This window comes from Cyanistes caeruleus, chromosome 12 (genome assembly GCF_971803275.1).
Source record: "Cyanistes caeruleus chromosome 12, bCyaCae1.hap1.1, whole genome shotgun sequence".
Lineage (NCBI taxonomy): Eukaryota > Metazoa > Chordata > Aves > Passeriformes > Paridae > Cyanistes > Cyanistes caeruleus.
This window is the reverse complement of record NC_141712.1, coordinates 19,818,006-19,840,629: the sequence shown is the minus strand read 5'-3', so window position 1 is coordinate 19,840,629 and position 22,624 is coordinate 19,818,006. Positions and strand designations below refer to the sequence as shown.

The 22,624-nt window shown below is 42.5% G+C and overlaps 1 protein-coding gene across 6 annotated transcripts in view; it reads left to right on the top strand.

Annotated features, from left to right (window-relative positions):
* Nucleotides 1-22,624, top strand: part of ZCCHC14 (zinc finger CCHC-type containing 14) — a 46,484-nt gene that overhangs the window by 5,783 nt on the left and 18,077 nt on the right. For all 6 annotated transcript variants that reach the window (XR_015275481.1, XR_015275482.1, XR_015275483.1 and 3 more), the window contains exon 2: nt 8,557-8,680. Coding sequence is in view for 2 of the 6 variants with exons in the window: in XM_023934485.2 (XP_023790253.1) it covers nt 8,557-8,680 (124 nt within the window). In the remaining 4 variants the exon portion in view is untranslated. The remainder of the gene's footprint in view (nt 1-8,556; nt 8,681-22,624) is intronic.

Sequence of the window (22,624 nt, the reverse complement as noted above, 5' to 3'; positions counted from 1 at the left end):
TCCCACTGGGAGATGCTCCACCCAGGGGGAGGAGCCAAGCATTCCTACCTGGATATAATCGGAGACTTGGAACACCACAGGCAGCCTTTGTCCACTGGATTCCCAGAGGAAAACAGGACCCATCTACATCACTGGAGCTTCAGAGGAAAACTACACCCTTCTATGGGATCGTTGCTTCAACAGAACCATGTCTGTCACTGCAGGAGCACTGCAGCCACCCTTTAATCAGACTGCTACCAACACCCTGACCAACAGTGTCAGCTTGTATTCTGATTCTCTCAGTGGGTTTTTTCATACTACTGCATTTTTATTTTAATTGTCCTAGTAAAGAACTGTTATTCCTATTCCCATATCTTGCTTGAGAGCCCCTTAATTTCAAAATTATAATAATTCAAAGGGAGGGGGTTTACATTTTCCATTTCAAAGGAGGCTCCTGCCTTCCTTAGCAAACACCTGTCTTTCAAACCAGAGCAGCATATAAAGGAATCCTTGGGAGACAATGGTCTTGGGTAGTAACAGTATTAATTAGCACCAAATTCACTTTGCCTAATCATATGTTACATGATGAACTTGAATTTAGGAACCTAAGGGAGTTTGCTAGGGAAATGCACCGTGCAACATCAGGAACAGAGCAGCCAGAAAAATGTGTGTTGAGGTAATAATGATGATTTTTTTTCCATAAACTGTTTTCCCAGACCTGAATGAAGTTTTTGTTTTAAAAGTGCATTCCACTTCACTTTTTTAATTTACTCTCTTTTCTGCTAATTACCTCGTAACTGTTAGTTGTCGGTGAAGCAACACTGAAGTGAGCCTGGTTCTTGTGGGATAAAGATTCTTGTTGAAAGGTGTTGGATGTTTTGGACTGTACCAGCTCCAGACTGTTTTAACAGAATCAGTGCATGAGCTGGAGGAGATCCTGCAGCAGATCCTGTGTGGAGCCAGCAGTAGTTAACCACACCTCACAGGCATTCCAAGGGCTGACTTCAAAGATGCTGAACAGCAGCCTTGTTTGGAAGTGTTTAACCATTTGGTTTAGTGGGTTTATAAATGTTTGAGTTGCTAAAACTGAAGTCCTGTCACCTTCAGTGACGGTAGGTACAGCCCTGCCCCTTCCTGGCAGGGCAGAGCTGGGCTTCTTCTGTCATCTCTAATATTCACACACTCCATTCTCCATTTACTTGCTCCAGACTGCTTTTTATCCCTAAAAAAAGCAAATCTAGTCCCAAGAATAAGATAAGATTTCTCAGAGCCCACAGAATCTGTTATAGAAATGCTGGATCTAATTTGTCTGTGGAACAAGAACCATTGTCACACTTGCACTCAAATTTGACTTCAGTCTTGAAGCCAGTTGAATTGAAGCTGTTCCCTCCTGAGGTTTGAAGTGGGTATTAATTCAAGCAAATGGATGTTGATATGGTTCAGATCTGTGTTGTTTTGCTCATTACAAACCCTGTGCAAACTTCTAAATTCCTCTCTCTTGCCTCATGCTGAACAAGAATTTTTCCATTGATTCCATTGGGATAATTATCCAATAATCAGCATTGAAAGGGATAAACCTTTTAACAGGTGTTCAGGCTAATGCAGATTTTCAGGGGTTTTGTGAATAGCTGAAGTGATCCAGAAATAATCAGATCAGTTACTTAAGAGCAAGATCTTAATTTTAATTACAGACCTGCCAAGTCCTGATGATAAATAGTGAAAGTGAACACTTTTCATGTGTATTATGAGTTCTTCTCCAATGTCTTTTTTAACTTTTTATTACTGTAAGTGGAAGAAAGAGGGACATTGAGAGGCTGGAGGGGGCTGGAGCTCCAGGAGGGGCTGAGAGAGCTGGAAAGGGGCTCAGCCTGGAGAAAAGGAGGCTCAGGGGGAATTTCTGACTCTGCACAATTCCCTGCCAGGAGGGGGACAGCCTGAGGGAATAGGGACAGGAGGAGAGGGAACGGCCTCAGGCTGGGCCAGGGGAGGTCTAGGCTGGATATTAGGATATTAATTAGAAATATATTCATTGAAAGGGTGTTCAGGTATTGGAATGGGCTGCCCAGGGAGTGGTGGATTCACCATCTGAGGAAGTGCTCAAAAAACACATGAATGTGGCACCTGGGGATATGATTTAGCGATGATCATGGCTGGACTTGGTGTTTCGAGGTCCTTTCTAACCTTAATGACTCTGTGCTTCCATGATTCTGAGTAGTTTTATTACACTCAGTCCATTACTTAAGTGAATATTGAGGGGGAGAAGGAGGGAGAAACAGAATTTGGTGGATTTGTGACCTGTCTGATAATTTCTTGTGAGTTGTCACAGAAGAGAAAGGGGTGGTTGGCTTTTGGTGGCATCAGCTGAAGAAACAGGGTCACATTTGTTCATCAGTGCTGGGGTGTTGAGCAGCAGAGTCTGTTCCAAGGTCTGCTTAGAAGCAGGGATTTGTTTTGATTTAAAGGTGGTTTGAATGATTGGTTTGTAAAATTCAAATTTGATGAATTTGTACCTCTACGGTAGATTTATGTTCCTGTTATTAACAGTGCTCACAATTCTTTAAGCAAATGGGTTTTAGCGGAAATTAGTCTGTAAAATCCAGCCCAGACTTATTTTGGTCCATCTGTTCTCCTGAATTCATAAGGAGCCTCGGAGCAGGTGCGTGATTGTCCCGTAGTGTTTAAGTACCACATGCCTCATTTCATTCCAGAGGGTCTCCCAGGACAAAACCATCTGATCTATTATCCATTATCCCATTTCCCTGTGAATTGCCTCTTCACCCTTTGTTCCTCCTCTAGGAGAAAAGGTGTATTTTGTAGCTGTTGAAACATGGAGGCACCTGGCTCTTACAGCTTATTTTGACTGTTGGAACCGCTTGAATTTTGACACAAACCAAACACTTCCAGCTGCATCCATGTCCCAGTCCAACAAAACAACTAAATATGTGTAAATTTAAGTGGTGAGCACTTCACTGGGTATGTGGGAAGTGGGGGTTGTTTGTGAGCACTTCTTAAACATCCTCATGGAAGAGCCTGAATCTTCCAAAGGAGGTTGGAATTTTCTTCTTCTGGTAGAAGAGTCAGGTGTTTGGATAAGTGAGTAAATGCAGGACTGGTGCCTGAGGCAGTGGTTTCACAAGACTGACTTGTTACTACCAAGAGGAAGGTGTTTGCTCTGTCCTGCCCCTCCTGGGCTTGTCTCAATGGATTTGGAATTCCACATCCCCACATTAGTTGCTTTGGTCTCCGACTTGGATTTAGCCTGATGAACAATCATGTGGTGTCAGACTGAGTGTTAGCAATACATTTTTATTAAAATTATTTAAAAACCTGAGTTTGCCCCTTTGGTGAGAATCAGCCTGATCTTTCAGGGGCGTGTCCTTGCCATCAAACTTCTGGAGCATTGTTGCCAGAGGGATTGCACCATGTTAAAGACCTTGGTGTTAACCTCAAATAAGCTGCTGTTAATACTCAGTAATATGAACCTGGCAGGACAGGAGTTGAGTGGTTTTTACCCCCTGGAATCACTGTTCCAATTCCTGAGCTCACTCATACATGTTACCTGCTCCTGGAGGGCAGTTTATGGCTAAAAAAATTCCTTTTTAAAAGGAGAATTCAAAAGCCGGTATGGACAGAAGCATTTCTCTGTGGGACTCTCAATTTATCATTGGCCATTGTTGCAAACATGGAAAAGCTTTCCTATCTGATCAATGGGAGAATGTGTTTGTGTGGCTGGGAGCTCCAGGACATCACTTAACTCACTCATTGCTCCTGTATATTGTTTGCTTTTCCTGTGTAATACATGACCTAAACTCCTTACCTAACCAGATATAGAAATTCATATTTTGTTCTCTTGGATCCTGTATCATTGTTCCATGTGTCTGTGGTGCTTTGGGTAATAGCTGTGTTGATTTTTGTTTTATTTATTTTTTTTTAGTGTTTTTGGCTTCACTTCAAACTAAGTCAGCAAATACTTTGCTATTAAACCATGTATTTTCTGTGCTGTTTATTTTCCAAAGGAACAGATGATTGCTGTTTTGGTAAAACTCTGACCACATTAAGTTTGACTCCTATCAGTCCTGTTATTTTTATGAAAGACTTTGCTGTATTCAGTGTTAGCAAAGCTAACAGTTACCCAGCTTCCCAGATTTCCCATTTTCCATAGTGACTCCCACTGGCTGGGACAGAGCCACTTCAGGCAGCAGTGGCTGAAAGAGCAGCACCACCTGTGGGAAGTACCTGGGTTTATTTTCCTGTGTGCTTTTTAATGAATTGAGAGCTTAGGAGAGTTTTCTAGAGCTGCTTTTACTGTCCCAAGAAGATCTGAGCCTATCAGGACCTCTCTGGTGCTGGGAAGGAAATCACAGAATTAACTAGGTTGGAAAAGAGTTTTGAGATCATCAAGGCCAACCTATCACTGCACTCTGGGGGAAAAAGGCTGGGTTTGGATGATGACAGGTGAAAATGGGAAAAATGTGATGATGGCAAAATTCTAGCAACAAATTCAGTTCCCTTGGCACGTTTGTCATCAACCCCTGGGTCAAAGCAATTGTTTCTCTTCCTGGTAACTCCTGGGGGTGGAGGACTGGAGGGCAGCATTTAGTGATCCTTCTGAATAGTCTGTGTTGGGAAGGATCCACTTTTCAGTAGCTGATACCAGTTTTGATGCTGTCATCATTACAATAGAGAATGAGGCAGAAAAGAATTCACTCTGAGCCTCAGTCACTAAGCAGTGATCAATTTTCTTTGTTATTTTCAATTCTGGCTTTAACTTGAAATGCAGGAGACAGCAGGGTTTGCATCTGGAAAATCAAAAGTCCATCTGTGAGCCAGATGCTTTGCTGTGGAGGGAGCAGATCAAAGGATCCAGGATCACCAAGGCTGGGAGAGACCTTAAAGCTCATCTCATTCCAGCCCCCTGCCCTGGGCAGGAACACCTTCCTCTAGACCAGATTGCTCCAATCAAAGATGCAACAGTAGAGTGGAGTAAAAATAGTTCGAAGGATCTTTTCTGCACCCACTTGCAGCTTTTGGAGGCATTGAAGGAGCCTTCAGGCCGCTGGAAAGAATTCCTGAACAATGCAGTGAAACCATGGAGAGGTGCATCAGAGGGTTTTCCTTCTCCCTGGCCCTCCAGGAAATGCTGTGCTGGGGGTAAAATCAGGCAAAATGTTTAACTCTGGCCTTGCTGCTAGTTTTGATTGTTCTTTATGGACTGTTCCTGCTGATGTTCTGAAGTAATTTCTGTAGAAAAAGCCAGTCTTTTATTCAAAGGTCTATTGCTGTTTTTACTTAGACCTTGAATGATTCATGTGTTTTTTTCCTGCATTTATAAAATGTCACTGCTGTGGTTTGTTATGATGTATGGCCTGAACATTCCTGGTTCCTCTGATGCCAACTTGTCCATCTTCACTGTGGCCTGTTACTGCCTCAGAAAACAAGCCTTGAACAGTTCTGAAGCTGCAGATGTTTATTCCTTAATGGCATCATGGCTTTCTCAGAGATGTTACAGCTCCTAAAAGGTCCAAAGCAATTTGCTCCCTGCTTCTTCAAACCTTTATCTCCCTGGATTGCCTTGTTCTCTATTCCAAATCCAGTTTCTCCTGGGTAGCTGTTTTGTGCTGAGCCCAAAGCAGGGATTTCAGGAGTGTTCAGATATGGAGATCTCTCCTTCCTGAATTTACTTGATGCTGAATCTGGACAGGTCCTTCCTGTAAAGCTTTCCCCAGTGTTTTTCCCAACCCTCCCAGTACAGTATCTCTTGCAGTTCTGAGCTGATGGGTTATTGTTCCTCTCTTTGGCTTGTCCTCAAGTTTAAAAAATGAAAAAAAAAAAGAATGAAGGATAAAAAAAAAAAGCTGTTTCTATTTTGGAACGAAAACTTTGATTTGCAAACCACTTCTCATTATTTCACTTTCCCTAAACAAATCCAAACCGTTGCAGTATCACGATGTTTAAGTCAGTGGAAAAAATTATTTCAAAATTTGGAATGGAAGCTTTAAGCAGTGGGATTCAGTGGTTCTAACACCATTCAGCTCCCTAACAAAGTGCTCCATTTGGAACTAATCAGAGCTTTGTGATTTTTCTAGGCCAATTTGGAACTGCTTTGATGTGCGACGGGATCAGATAGTATGAGCTCAGGCAGACAAGACATATGGGCTAAATTAATCCTTAGCAAGTCTAGGAAAATTAAATCTTTATGGAAAAAAAATGGAGGTTATGTATAAACAAAATGCAAATTATAAGCTGCACGCGATGCTTGTTGTAAGGAGAGTGGAGAGGAGGGAATACAAGATAAGAGGCAATAAATTGTAACAAACTGCTTGTTCAGAGATTTTCTGGAGCTGTGTGGCTGCTTTTACTCAGCTTCAATCATTCTGAGTGTTTATATTTCTGATTATTCCGAATATTTGGAACCTGGTTGGCCAGGATAACGCAGCCCCGCCGGAGCTCCTTTCCCAGCTTGCTCCTCTGCGCTGTCCCTTTGCCAGGAGGATGGTGCTCAGCCCTCTGGAACTTCCTCCCAGCAGCCCTGGGCTGGAGGGAGAGTTTAATGAGCTCCAGGAGAGAGGCTGTGTGAGATAAGCCCAGCTAAAGACTGACTTTGGCAAAGGAAATTTAAACTCTTCCCCACCCTCCCGCCGAGCTGAGAGTTTAGTGGTTGCTCTAAGGGAAAGCTTGGTGTTAAGTTTTGTTATTGGTGGGAAGCTGTGCTGAAGAAATAGTGTATAATTAGATAAATATAATACTTTTGCATTTATGACTGTTAAATAAACTTTATTTTCTTTGTCAAGAAGTAGTGCTGAAAAGGAAAGCAGCTACCTGTAACCCTCTTTTTTCCTGACATCCATCTGCCATTCTGGATTGATTTCTTTACACATAGAAGCTTTTTAATGGATGTCAAGTATACAGAGCCTTTCACTTGTTCTACTGCCTTAAAGTGTGTATAAATCTATAAATGTCAGTCTTATAATGGAGCTTACAATAGGTAATTGTATGGAGTGGGGCTGTGCTATTTCTGACTTGCATTGTGTGTGCTGACTGACGGCAACATGGAATGGGAGGGTGTGCAAAGTATTGTTTTCAGCAGAAATTGTCCCAGCTCAGGGCACTGTGTCAAGTTAGCAGGGTCTGAGGGAGCCTTTTCCCTTACAGGGACCTGGAGCTGCTGGTTTTGAGTTACCCTGAGTGAAGGAGAACTAATTTTGTTATGGCAAGATGCACATTTTCTCCTGTGATTTGTGCCAGGCTAAAATCCATGTGGAATTCTAATTACAGCTCTCCCTACCAGCAGTTCAGGTTGATTCCAGATGTAACAGTTGTATTTCAAGTCACACAGTTACTCTGAGTAGTTACTGGGAGCGTTTTTATTGGTCTGAACTCCCTTTTTAAAGCATCTTTTTCCACTTCAAGGTTCTTAAACCCTTGTTTTGTCTTGATATTTCAACCTTCTGCTTGGGCATTGTTAGTATAGAAGTTTCCATTGAAATGTGATCAGGTCAGGTTATTAAATGGCAAAGACAATAAAATCAGGGTTTTGATAAGAATTTTTCATTGCAATCTGTTGTGGAAATGCTTGGGAATGCCTTGAGTCTCATCCCTGGAGAGGTCATGGAGCCCCATGGAGCCACCTCCTGCTCCCCTGGCATCGGGATGGGGAGAGAATGCGAAGAGTGAATCACAGAGATGTCCCAGCTTAATATCAAGATCAATTTAACAGGGAAAACAAAAGCCACACATGCAAGCAGAGCAAAGGAATCAATTCCCCATTTCCCATTGATGGGCAGGGTTTGGCCATCCCAGTGAACCTCATGGGACATGGTGATTGAGGAAGAATATTGGTGTCACTGAATGTCCCCTGCTTCCTTCTTCCCCCAGCTTTCCACACTGAGCATGATGCCACAGGCCTTGGATCAGCCCTTGGATCAGCTGGGATCAGCTGTCTGTGTCCCCTCCCAAATCCTGGTGTCCCCTCCCAAATCCTGGTGTCCCCTCCCAAATCCTGGTGTCCCCTCCCAAATCCTGGTGTTCCTGCAGCCTCTGTGCTGAGGTGAGGACCCAAAATGGCCTCAGCTGTGTCAGCCCTGCTCAGCAGCGACCAAAACATCCCTGAGTTATCCACAGCTTCCAGCACAAATCCAAACCAGCCTCACACCAGCTACTATGAAGAAAATTAACTCTACCCCACCCAAAAGCAGCACAGTAACATAACATAAAAATTACATTTTCCAAGAGCCCTTTTCCCCAGTTTTCTTGTGGAAAAGTTAAAATGTGGTGTGCAGAGGTTAAAGGTCTTGCAATCTCTCTCCAATTGACTGCTGGGTGACTATTGTTTAAAAAAGAATTATGCTGTAAGTAGCTTTTTAGATTAGCCAAGATAATCTCAGTTTGTGAATAGCTGCTGACTGAAACCACTTCCCTGAACTGTTACTTGGGGAATATCAGGAGTAACACCCTCAGTTTTAAGAGAAACCTGCTTCTCCTGAGTGCCTTCCCAGGGGATCCCTCACTCCAGAGAAGGTGTGATCTTTGTGTGTTCCCTGCGTTTATTTTAATGGGTTTTTGTACTTTTTGTTCCAGGTCACTCCAAGGTCGGAGACCCCCATCAGTAGCGTCAGTAACAGTTTGGAAAATGTGCTCCACACATCCACACATTCCATGGAGGAGTCAATACCCAAGAGGCCTTCGGGGAAACACTCCAAAGGTGTGTCCTTTTCCTCATGCCTGCTTCCAGTGGGGAACCAACTCAGACCCTTGGTGGTGCTTTATTTTCATTGGGATCGGAGGCTGGAATTCTGCTGGATTGGCTTGGCCAAAGGAAGTCACAGAAGGGTTTGTAGGCAGTGTGAGTGTGCCAGGGAGAAATGGCCAGCAAGAGAGGAGTATCCTGATTTTTCCATTGGGAAATAAGCAAGAAGGTGCTTTGAGATGCCTTCCTTTTAAATACCAGCTTTGCTTTTAAGAAATATTCTTCAAGAGGGGTTCTCTTGGACATTCCCCCTCTCAGCAGGTTATTTCTTAGATAAAGCATATGGTGTTGAGTGTTTGTCAAAGGGAAAAGCCATTTAAACAGTTTGACTGCGACTTCCACCTTTCTCTTGCTTTTCCAAGTGGGAAACTGAGTGAAGTGGAAGATGGCAGAGGGATCTTGCACCTTTCTCTGTTACAAAATAAATCTGGGTTTTGTAATGATATATTGCATGCTGACCTAGCTAAAAACTGGGTTTAGCAAATCAGGGTTAATTATTCCATTTCCACACTCCAGGCTCTCATTGCAAATATGAAAATGTCCAGGCTAAAATGTGACTAACAGTGTTTTTATTTAATGCATTAAAAAAAAAAATCACTGGTAAATGAGGAAAGTCTTTGAACTGGGAGCTGCTCTTTGTGTAGAACAGCTTTTGTGAGCCCTGTAGGGCAGAATTAATCAGGGGAAATATCTGCCTTCATATGTTGCCTTCAAATAGCATTAAGAATATTGTCTGGCACCATTTAAATTTTTGAACTTGGAATTTGTTCTGTTTTCTTCTCTGCCACTGGCTTCCTACAGAACTCTGCAAATACAGTTTGATACTGCAGAAATTGAAGGATTTCAAAGCGCGTCTTCACTTGGAGGATCTGATACAGCTCAGGAAGGGTTAAATGTCCCAAGAAATGTTGCCTTGCCTCCACCACCTCCTTTTCAGTGACACACTCCACTGTAATCCCAGAAGGAGCAGTCATTTTTTACAGCACAGTAATGCTGGAAGTAGCCATTTCTCCAGCTGTAAAAACCATCAGGGTAGAAGAAAACGCAGCACTAAGCAGAAGCATGGCTGGGTTTGTGGCTTTCATCTGATTAAAAATAGGACAGGGTTCAACACTGTTTTCATTTGTACTCAGTGATTGCTATTCCAGTACCATATATGCTAAGATTAGTCACGGTACGCTGTGAAAATTAATTAGGTTTTGCTCTGATCTGTTTTTCTCTTATAGAATACCTGCCTCGTGTTCAGTTTAATTTACAGACTGCCTCAGTGATGGTTGGGAAAAAGGGGTGTGGAACAAATACTGATATTCTGCTTTCTGCTTCACCAGCAGTGTTCAATTCTCCTTGATGTCTTGGGAGTCTGTTTCTTCAGCTTGGAGGGCAATTTAGGATTATTTGCCACCTAAATCCACTGTTCCTGACTTACATTCCTCATTTTCATGGCAAACACAGCTCTTAATTTAGTGAGACCCACCAACTTTTTAACCTGGAGCACATAAATTGTCATGAAAGCATGGGATGCTTGATTTTCCTGTTGTTGTTTTTCAGTGAGCCTGGTTTCAGACAGCTTGACAGGACAGGATTTCTCCCCAGAAGTAATGAGCTGCCCAAGGTCAGCATTCCACTCCTGGCAAAGCCCTGGAGCTGGAAGTGTCTCAGTTAAAAAGGCTGGAACTGAAACATGAGAAAGAAAAGAAAAATGAGAAAGGTGCAGTATTTGTTGTGCTTAGCTGGATTAGAGACAGTTTGTATTAACCCAGGGAATGTTTTAATCCCGATTTGGAGAAGTGTCAGTAATTTAATTAATCTCCCCAGCTGAACAGTGACTGGGGTTGTAGTAGCTTGGACCTGAAAGCTCTCAGTGACTGTGTTTTCCTTAATCCTCCACTTTTGGCATCAAATATTTGAGTTTCTGCATGTGAAGGAGGCGGGAAGAGAGGAGCATTTTGCTGGATCCTCTCAATGGCAGCGCGTGTGCTCTTGGAAGTGCTAGCTGGGAATGTTCATACAGCTTCGTGCGGAGACTTGTCAGATACCTGGGAATAATTCCACCAGAATTGTGCTGCCTCAGGAAATGAATTTATAACAGGAGTGTCAGCCTTGAGAGGTGCACAAACCTTTGTTTTTACCTCAGAGGCCCAGCCCGCTGTGGGAGCACTGTCAGGCATTAAATCATAAATTATGGAATGATTTGGGTTGGAAAGGACCTTAAAGATTGTCTAATTCCGTGGGCAGGGACACCTTCCACTAGCCCAGGTGCTGGATCCATGCTGCAATACCCAAGTGACCAGCAAAGTCTTAGTTTTTCATCAAAATTCCTCTTTTCTTTTTCCTGCTGTTTTTTCTGGCTAAACCCCTTTGTTCCTGTGTATGTACCAGTGGTAAAATGGGTTAAACCAGGTGGCCATTGCTTCAAAATGAAAGTTTGAAGCCCTGGGAAGTTCTGTACTTGCTGACATAAATATTGTGGGGATCTGTGCTCTATCTGGGCTTTTCTTTTATAAAATAAAGTTTAAAAATTTGCCCTGTGCAAGTTGAGAAAAAAACAAAGATGGGTTATGACAGAAGGATGTGGAGCTGTTGTGAAATCCAGCAACTGTAACGTGCTTTGTGAATTGTGCTTTTTATTCCTATTTTGACCAGTGATTTAGGGCTGTTCAAAGCCATTTCCACAGATGTGGAGTTGTTTTAACTGGAGGTAAGTTTGGGAAGTGGAGGCTTTCCCTGTTCTCATGCTGCTGTTGTGCTGGAAGCTGCAGTCAGGCTTGTTCACAGGTATCAAGGCACTGACAGATCTCACTGGTCAAGCAGAACAGAGATAAACACAGAGATTCTTGGGTTACATATAATTAAAATTCCAAGAGGGATGTGTTGCATTCTGTCCCTCTTCCCACTGTTCCTTGAGTGCAGTCAGGTTTTAATAATGGTTTTAACATCATTTGAACAAAAAAAATTCAAATAAAGGTTGGGCATTTTTTGCCTCCTGAGCCTTTCCCAGTAGCAAAAAAGTCACGAGTTAAAATTACTTTTCACTATTTTGTTTTGCAAGCAATCCTCTACTGGTAGCAAAGGGAAATTCAGGAAATTCCATTTTTATTCCAAAGTTCAGGAGGAGCTATGTGACCCATGGGAAGCCCTGTGCACAGAGCTAATTTTTAACAAGCCCGTGGATGTAGAGTTGGGGTAATTCCCAAAAGAGAGTAGTTACTGGTTATCACAGCTGACTGAAAACATCAGCTTGTTTTTATTTGTCAAAAAAAATAACAGGAATTTTCCATGCTCCAGAGCTGTTGTTAATTGCTCTTTTACTGTAAGATTCCAAGGATTTGGCCATTAGGTGGATAGCAGTGGAGGCAAGCCCTGCTCTCTCTCCACATGTGACATATTTTAGCAATGTATTAAACATGCTCAGTGACCACAGCATATTTTCCAAAAGCTCAGAGGAATGAAGTGCACTAGACCAGATGTTGAAGTGCAGAACAAAAGCATCTTTATAATAAAGAAAACATAAGTTACAAACATCCCAGGACAGAGACTGTGCAGGCCTCATCCTGCCACTGCTCTCAGTGCTGAGTAAAATCCTGATTTGTCACAGCTCCGGGTGAAGTTTCCTGCACTGGAGGTTTAGAAGTTGCTCATCCCTGCTCTGACCTTCTGCAGGTGGCACTTCCCATGTCCCTCCCCAGAGCAGCCTGGACAATGATTTCCTCAACTGAACAAGTCTCATTTTCTGCAAAGTGACAGAAACTCTCCTATTTTTGTGTTTCCTGTATATTTATCTTGCCTTTCCGCTGTTGCCACACAAAACCCTCCAAATTGTCTCCACGCCAGCCTGATTTCAAATGAGGCAACTGTTGAAATCTGATCCTTTCAGAGTATAGCTGAATCATAATTCTTGCAACACAGGATCTAAGGATAGGCACAAACTGCTTCTGGAGAGCGAGGAGTAAAGCTTTGAGATGGAAAATGGGGGCAGAAGGCTTTATTCTACAATCTCCTCTCAATTTAGCTCTGCTGAGCACAGGACTTAATTGAAGGGATACTCTGAGTCCACACACAAGTTCCTGCAAAGCTTTGATGTGTCCCATCTTGGATAAATACATGGACTAGCACATGGCTGGCTGGATAAAAGTCTATGGACTTGAAGGAAAACAATCTCTAAATGCATCTCGGGGAATATACTGATTTAATTTTCAGTCAATATTAGGATGTAAATCTATCCCTGTTGGAGTATTCCCGGTGAGCCCAGGTGGGATGAGTTGGAGGTGGCTTGTGGTGGTTGTCACATGCAGCAAACGTTGGTATCTGAATTATTTCATGACAATAGTTAGCAGAAATGTGTGATGTCAGCCTCCCAGAACTTCTCGCCACTATTTTTGCCGCTCTGTTTTCCTTGGCAAAATGTGTTTGTACGGTCTTGCACCTTTTTTTTCTCTCCCACTTCCTTGACTCATTCTTTTTCCATAAGAAACCAGGCTGCAGGAGCTCTCCGAGTTGAATGGCGATCGACAACCTTTTCCTCTTGAAATGTTTGACACCACTCTGCTGAAGGCAGGCAGAAAATACAGGAAGAGGAAGGAAAAGCTCTGAAATCTATTTTGTTCAGGTCCAGACTTGAGGCTGCCTTGTTCTGCATCAGTTGTGGACTGGATTATTCTATTTTTAAGTAACTGCATCATCTCCAACAATATTGGGTCAACTACTGGTAGGGTAGGGCTTAAAGAAATATTTAGGCTATGATAATCCTTCAGGAAAAATCTCCCTCTCCCAACTGTATATAATTTTTCAGCTGTTTGTGTACGTCCTTGTTCATTTTCCCTCTGAAGGGAGAGCTCTGCTTCTAAACTTGAGCAATGTAGGTTGAGATCACACACCAGGCACCGCGTTCCTGACCTTCTGTCTCTGCCACACGAGTTGTTTGAGGAGTATCAAGTATTTAGAGTGAATTCTGGAAGTCAAACCCAAGGATTAGCGTGCTCCAAAAAAACATGTTTTGATGTTGCATATTTTCCCCCGTGCTAGAAGATTATTGTATGTTAAGTAATTTTTTCATGATGCATAAATCACGTTGCTCAATCTGGAGCTGGGAGTTCAGTTCAGGCTGGAGGTTTGATTTTGCAATAAAGACAATACTCAAATTCAGGGTTTAAAAAAACATCAGAAACGCTGTATTTCACCTCAAGTTTTTATTGGTAGTTCAATTGTCTTCTGTTTACAGAAGCCCATTTTATGTCCCAAAGCCAAGGATGTTGTAGAGCCAGGAGTGGAGCTCCTTGCTGCTGGGGCTGCATTTGGACTCTGGCAAATTGATGCTGTCAGCTGTTAATAAGTTAACTTTTATCCTCTCTCGAGGTTGGAATTAGTATTTCTTTGCCACCCGCATTGCCTCCTTTTCCCTTTAATGAGCCTTGTCAGGAGAGATCTGGGATTGCTGGGATAGGATAGAAAGGGAGAGGAGGGAGCACAGCCGCTGCTCTGGCTGGAGGGAAGGTGGCTCCTGGCTGCCTGCTCATGCAACAACTGTCACAACCTTTTGTGCAAATCTGAAAGTGCTCCTGGCTGAGCTTTGGGATCCATGGCCCCCATTCCTTCCCTTTGTGCTTCCCAGGGAGGACTCCTGGGTCACCCCTTGGCCAAGAGCTGCAGTGGAAAGCGATGCTCTGTGTGTTCACCAGTGGCTCTTCTTGAGTTCATATCAGAGCATTCTTTAATTTCCTCTGAGCAGTTTTAGTTGTGCCTACACCATCTGCCTTAATCCCATATTCCTCTAAAATAATGGATATCAAGCATTTAACCTGAGGGCCTTATCCTGAAGCTGCTGAGTGATTCTCTTAACTTTGGGCTTGTTTGGACTTCCTGCCTGTTTTTCCTCACTAAGGAGGTGGAATCACTCTGCTTGGGCAGCTGTTGGTCCCTACCTAATTAACTACTGAGCCTGTTGATTAAATTCATTCAAATCTGACAAAGCTATTTAGAGATTTTATTTACAGTGGTGTGTGCACAGAAGAGACTCATTCATGCTTCCTCTAGGAGAAGTGAGAATGGCTGAGGTACAGCCTGGATCTGTGGGAAATAAGGCTTTGTTTTGCTCCCTTGGTAACCCATAAAATCCCAGAATTTGTGTTGGAGGAGACCTTAAAGCTCATCTCATTCTATCCCTGCCACTTTTCCACTAGCCCAGGTCGCTCAGAGCCCCATCATTCATCTTGCTTTTATTTATCCTTGTGTTAAATAAAGACTTGTGTGCTGGGCAATGCAATTTCCTTATTAAACATTAGGAAATGAGCAGTTTTCTGCTACAATAGGATTTGACAAAGAACACTTAATTTGGAGTAGTCCATTCAGTTTGGCTTCAGTGGGAGTTGGATGATACTTGCGTTTATAATTAATTTAATCAAGCTACTCGGAAAAATTCAAATTCTAAGAATAGGATGCTGGTAAATCCAGCTGTGCCAAGGATTTTACCAGTCTGTAATACAATCCTCAGGTACATTCCTGGCCTTGGATAAGGACAGTGTAGTCATCAATATCTACTGTGAGATTAAAAACTCATATTTAATATTATTTGTCTTTTTCCATGGCTCTCTCAGGAGGCCACACATAGGATGTGCATTCCTAGAAGGATTTTCCCATTTCCATGTCTTTGGAGTCCTGGAGGTGCCTTCAGTGGTACAGGAGTTGTTAATGAAGGTGAAATTAATGGTCATTACCTCAGCAGCTCTGGAAGCAGCAGCATGACCTTCTTCCCGTAATGGAAACAACAAAGCAACCTCAGCTTTTAATTAAAATCGCATTAAATGGTGAAAAACAGTTTTTCTCAGATCTTAATGGTAATGGCTTCATACAGCCCATCTTCTGAGGCAGAAAAAAGGTGTTGGGAGAGCTTTTCCTGTGGTGGAACTAATGCTTCAACCTGCATTTTTACTGAAAATCCTTAATTAAAGGCAGGAGATGAAATTTGAAATTTAAGAAATTACTAAAGGATAACAAATATGTAATTCAAGAGAGAAAATGGCTCAGTGGGACTGGACATTCTGTGTCTGCTGCCTGCAGATTGAGAGAGGGATGTGAAAAATGTTCAGAAATGCTCAGCTGTTCCTTGTGCCTTCAGAATGCAGCACCCTGCAACATCTGGGATTTTCTGAAATAGCCCATTTTGCTGCCATCTTAAACAGGGGCATGCAAGAATTTAGGAAAGAATTTAAAAGAAATGGCTTGCTTATGCTATCTAGGCCCACATAGCCCTTAAACAAAATTGGATAAAAATTGGCATTTTAAAGAAGAAAATAGAAGTGATTCACACGTATTCCTAGAAATCCTGCACATCCCTGCCCACTTTACATACTGTCACCACTGTACTAATGACTAAATGGCAATTTTCTGGTGTATGTCATGCTCAGGAAACTTTTACAGCTGGTTAGTTGTTAGCTGGTAAATGTTCCTTCCCTTAACAGTTTATTCCTAAATCCTCCCATTTTCCAAAGCACATTTTTCATTTCCATCTACCTTTCCATTTAGATGAATTCTTGCCTCCAAAAGCTGAGGGTAATAGGCTTAAAGTACAATAATTTTCTCAATAGGTAGCTGGAGTTTTTAGAGGTATCTTAATATACAAGTTAAAAATGGTGTCATCTCTCAAAGATTTTTGGGTCCAGACCTGGAAATTTCTGAGTATTTAAAATAAATCTGAGGTTTCTTGCTTGCCTTTGATGTCAGCATCAGAATTCTCACTGGGGGCTTTTCTCTACAGACATGGGAGGCTGTGATTTTGAAAGGAATCAGACTGCAGCAGGGAAAAAATACCAAGTACTGGAGAAATGGGTGATGTTGGGAGTTGGAAATAATAAATAAATGAAATTGAGGCTGCAATGAAGCTGGAGAGGGACTCTTCATCAGGAGCTGGAGTGACAGGACAAGGGGGAACAGCTTCAAACTGAAGGAGAGTTGGTTTGGAATAGATGTTAGGAAGGAATTGTTGGCTCTGAGGGTGGGCAGGCCCTGGCACAGGTGCCCAGAGCAGCTGTGGCTGCCCCTGGATCCCTGGAAGTGCCCAAGGCCAGGTTGGACAGGGCTTGGAGCAGTGGGAGCTGTCCCTGCCCATGGCAGGGGTGGCACTGGATGAGCTTTAAGGTCCTTTCCCACCCAAACCATTCCATGATATGAAAGAACAAATCTGAGAAGAGTCCAAGCAGTGGGATTCTGTCTGTTAATTCAGATTTTTTTGGGGTTGTTTAAAGGAAGTTGTGTTCTTGTGTTTAGTGACAGCTTAATGCAGTTTGATAAATGGCATATGTTAGAAAATGCCAGAGCAGAGCCATCATGATCCTGGGACCTGGATGAAGAGATTGGAAAGCTGTTGGGGAAGGGAAGCATCTGGAGCTGCTCTTGGATAGATTTTAGGAAGTAAATTGAGAATGAAATCTCATTTGTGGATTGCAGACAGTGAAAACTGGGAGAAGTTCGAGTGGTGATACTGCCCCAAACCCATATGAACGTGGTCCCTTGTACTTCCCTACAGCATTCCATGGAATTGTGGCTCTCATCCATATGGTTGATCTGTTCCTTTGTGCCACACAAGTAGAGGAGACAAATAGTCAACTTTGGCATTGTTTAGGGGCTTTGAATTTTCATTTCTGATTTCATTTTCTCTTGTTCTTTTAAGCTGGGGAGTCATAGCTGTAATTATGCAAGACAATGCTTTTGATTAAAGTAAATTTTCTTTCTTGGGTGCACAGAAATGCTAAGCTAAAAGGTTAATGTTTTATTTGCTTTCTGGCTTGTTCTTTTATCTCTCTCTGGAAAAAAGAAGGAGAGGATTTGCTGTGCTGCACGACTTCCCTGCCTGGAGTGGATGCATTTCATCAGTGGAGGGTGTGGGTGCTATTTTTAACCATCACTCAGAGGGGCAGCCCTGCTAAAATTACATCACTAATATCCCCAGCTGAAAGGAAATGGCAGAAAACACATCAGGGCCCTTGGAGTTTCTCCCTATTGGGTTTTCCACTCCTAGGGGTGAATTGTTCCAGGTGTATCATTCCAGCAGAGTTGTTTACAGTCAGCCCCTTGCAAACAGGCCCGAGGAAAAGTGCAATAAGTGAGTTTGTCTGCAAAACCAGCAAGTATGAAATAGATCTCAGTGGCTTGGAGAGCTCCTAGTTTGTATTCCTTCCTCTCCCTGGTATTAAAGAGTTCAGGGATTTGCTGGCTATCCAACTATTGCAAAAGAAGGTAGGGACCTAGAGCTTTAAACATTAATTTTTTGCTAGAAGTGGGGTTTGTTTCATCCTGTAGGCTCTGCTAAAGGATCTACTGGGGAGTCTGGAGATTCAGAGCTTGGAGATTTTTAGTGGATGGGTCTGGTGTTTCTTCCATTCTTTTTAGCTCAGTTTCTTGGCATTCTCATTGCCCTGGCAAATATTCATAAAATCTACTTTGGGCTTTTCCCTCCTGTATTTGCTTCATAGATGTGTTACAGTTGTCCAATAGTTGTGTAGAGTCTCCAAATCAGTTTATCTGCTGAATTAGAACTTTCCTTCTGTTTCTTTGACTCACTAGTCAAATCTTGTCTGGGATCCAGAAAAAAGGAGAAATGATTTGTACAGAAGCAGAAAAGAGAGCACAAGAGTATTAAAGCCTGAGAACAGAGACACGAAAATTGCCACAAAAGGGGAACCTCACACAAGTGGCGGTGCAGGGATATTTGTTCCTCACTGAACTGAGCACTTGAATGCGTTTGTGGCTCTTGGCAAGACTGTCTGTACTCAAGGATTTTTCTATTCCACATGAGTCCCTTAGTCTGGTGTTTTTACATAGCATGCTAAGAGAATTTTTTGTTGTTGTTAACAAGGCTAGAATTCCTTAGAAAATAAAAATTGAAGCTGCTATAAAATGACTTTGTCCTTGCTGCTCCTGCTTATTATTGCAGCCTTAGTCATGAGTTGCCAGTGCTGAGCCTGATCTCAAAAATGCAGCAAACAGCACGTGCTTATTTACAGGAGCATTAAACCCTGCTGGCCTGGAGCAGCCCTTCCAAACCAGGCAAGCTGCTCACTTCATCTGCCTCGGAGACTGAAATGCTGCATTTTCTCTGCAGTTGGAATCTCTTAGCTCCTTTGGGTAGGGGCAGGAATCCTTGGAGCCATCTGATCCTGGGGCTGTGGTGTTTTAGCACCAGATGCCCTTCGAGCCAGGGCACGTTGGCTGAGCAGCTGCAGCCTCCTCCCCTCCCTCTGGGCTGCAGCCATGCCGATATATGGTTACAAACTGCACCCTCAGGCTGCAAAACAAACCCCCCCTGTGCTGGGAGAAATGTATATTTATATATGGAGCACTCAGCTCCTGCCCTGGGGACTGCACAGTTTAAATCGTGCCGGGCAAATCCTCATCGGACGCAGCTGGGATTGGGTTTGTGCAGTGAGGGTGTTTTAATAGAGCAGCAGTGGATTATGATTAGCTAAGTGGTTTTAAAATCTTTATTCAGTCATTAAGTGAGTAAAATCTTGGGTGATGAAGGAAAATTAATGAGTAGTAACAGCTTTAGTTCAGTTCCCATTTTCCTCACCTCCAGCAAAGGTGGTTTGTTGTTAATTCAAGCTGCACCCAAGGGTGCTTTGGTGCGTTATTTATTTCACTGGGTGATGCTGTGAGGCTCAGTTTGTCCATTGGGATTTAGGACACTGCTTGCTCCAAACTTGAAAGCAAACCCCAGCTCAGGTCCTCAGCTGTGGTGACCACCTGAATGTGTCACTTTTTCCTTGTTCTAGTTTTCTTTCTGAGGTTTAAATCCCCTCTCTGAGCTCAGGGTAAGCGGCTGCTCCGTGCAGACCTCAAACTTCAAAGCTGAACTGGGTTGGTTCCTCAGTGATATTTGGGATTTAGGGATATCTGGATTTCTGGGCTTTGCTGCACATTAGCAAAAAAGCCTTAAGTTTTCCATGGAAAACATGGAAAATTACACTTTGAATGTGTAATTTTGTAGGTGAATACAACTTCCAGATCAGAATTAATCATGAGGCTCACCTTGGGTTTGAAGGGGCTCAGGGAATATTATGTGCCAGAAAAAATCCTTTCTGGGGAAAAGCAGATTTCTCTATGATGAGCAAAGCTCCTCTTAAGAATGAGAAACAAAGCCAACATTTTGTTTAAAAGTGCTCTAAGAATAGTAAATAAAATAAGCACTCCATCAGATAAAACCAGACTAAATATACAACTACATCATGCTTACCCAGAAAGTAAAATTATTTATATCTAAAGTTGAACGTTTCTCTTGATTTCAGAGATGTTTTTGTTAGATAAGTTCAACACAGGCAGCCTGCTTATTTAAATTGCCTGTACAAGGCTGAATGTTAATGGTTACTTGAAGCTGCCCTTCACCCCAGAGTTTGGAGGGTTTGGTCACTTTTGCAGGAATTCTTTTCCATGTTTCTGAGTTAGGAAGGAGAAGGAAAATGAGTCACTGAAGAAATGAGGTCTAGAGCTGCATTCAAAACTTGCACTTCTCACTTGCATGCAAATAGTTGATTAGCTGCAGTTCCAAGGGGAATTAGGCAGTAAATACAGTGTGAAAATTAAATTCCTGGAGTCCTTTTAAAATGCAGCCCACAAGGCACAAAATCTGAGCTGGGGTTGAACATCACCATGACTATTATCTGAATTTGTTGCAGGATACCTTTAAACCTTCAGTGTTGCACATATTTACCTGAAATCGTGCTTGAAAAATGCCATGGTACCAAACCCCATCCTGCAGGATTCCTTCTTCCCTGCGTTCTGCCTGACATCATCCCAAAGAGCTGCATCTATGTTTGGTTAGAGCTGTTGGAATTAAGGAATATATTGCTGGCTTGTCCCTGATGTCAAACTCTTGAAGCCTTACCACAGCTTTTTCCACCCAGAGCACCATTCCACATTTCAGCAGCAGATCCTGGTGGATGTTCTCAGGCCCAGCACCTGCCCAGTGCTGTGTGTTGGTGAATTTAGGAGCTGTTTCACAAATCCAACCAATCCAGCAGCCCTTTCTGGGTACTTTATTCTACAAAAGCTTTTTCTGGCATCAAAAAAGAAAAAAAAAGCAACTCATCAGGCAGTTGTGTGCTCAGTGGCCATGGCAGGAGGGAGCAGGGATGCAAAGTGCTCCTGGCCTCAAGGATTTGGGAAGAAAACCTTTCAAAACAGTGTTTGAAGCCATGTCTCAATATTTTTCAGAGCAGCTGAGTGTTTCTTCAGGATTTTACATTTTCCTGTTCAGATGGGAGTTTTCTCCAGCCTCCAGCACAGGCACTTTGGGGTTTAGGGAAGCTTTTGAATCCAGGGAAGTTGCACAAACCATCTTTAGGCTGACTGACTTTTGTGGTTGGCTGAAGTGCTGACAGGATCATTCAGGATTACTCCAAAAATGTGTGAATTCAGTTAAAAGCTGAGATATGCAGGCTTTTTTTTTTCTTTTTTTTTTTAATATCTATTTTGGAGAAACATAAGAAGGTCTCTTTGTTGGCAGCTAAAATCAGCCAAAGTGAGGAAATAGCAGGGACATGAAAACTCCTCCTTTGATTGGGGTGAGTGACACAATCCCAGCATGTTATTGCTTCCTCTGGGCTGCCAAAACTCAGCTCCTGGCCTTGGTTTTTTAAAAAGCTGTGTAATTATTTCCTGTGGAATATTGCACTTCATAGGCTCCAGCCTTGCTCATCAATTAAAGCAGGATTGATTTGTCACCTGAACTCACGGTGGAGGGATGTGTTGGTTTGGATCTTAAATATTCTGTATGTTGGAAGAGCCCTCCTTTTTCACACAGGAAAATGCCAGATCTGAGAGCCTTTCCTCTGCTGACAGAAATTTTTCATTATGTCCATGAAACTTTAATTTCCAGGGTTTTCCCATTGAGGAGCAGCCAGCCAGAAGACTTTCTTGCTAACTAGTAAAACTGTTCTGTTTGCTTACAAGTTTTTTCCTAGCTGTGCCTTCCTTTTCCATGGAAAAACTGTTGTCAGCTCATCCACTTCTAGTTTTCAGGGATACCAGCAGAAAACTGGATGGTGGATGCTGTTATGAGGCTGAGCAGGATCCAAATGAGTCCAACTCAAATTGTATCTTCCCTTCTCTGTAGAACTTCAATAATTTTAAATTTAAATATTTAATTCTTTATTTTTCAAACTAAACATTCAATTTAAGTATTTCTTAGCAAACAGAAGCTTTATATTTGTAGAAAATATTTGGGATCATTTCAGTGTCCCAATTAGGCCTCTTCTCACGGTGTTTTCTCCATCTGTAACCAATGCAGGATGTGAAAACAGGTATCTTTATAAATTACCATTCTAGAGACAGGTCTGAGATGTCACTTCTCACTAATATAATAACAAAAGGTCATTTTCACATGACAACTCAATGCAATGAACTGCAGAGAGAATTTCTTCCTCTTTTCCTACATTTGACTTGTCTAGAAGCAGCAAAACTAGATGTTACTCAAAAAGAAACATTTGTTTCTTTGCCTGTTATCCCTCCCTTTTAAGGGAATATTTGAAACACTTTTGGGTGTTGTTGAGTGGGAGCAATTTCCCCTCCGGTATCTCCATAGACAAGCTCATGGATCATCAATTAAGCTAATTATGCCTTTTAATTGTTTGCTGCAGTTACATTTAAGGGTGTATTTGATGGTTTTTGCCTCCCCATCAGCAGTTTCTGTACCTGCAGCCCTCCCACAGCAGAGAGCACCTCCTGTTCTCCTGCACTTGGACTCTGGCCCATCAGCTGATGCAGATTAGATATCTCTGGGGAGGAATGGTTTGTGCAGGAGTTAATGTGTCATGGAACACGCCAAGGTGTGTTTTTGCTGCTCCTGGAATAGAGCAGAGTTCAAGTTGAATGGTTTCAGTGCCACCCTCTCCAGATTTTGAGGTTTCCAGA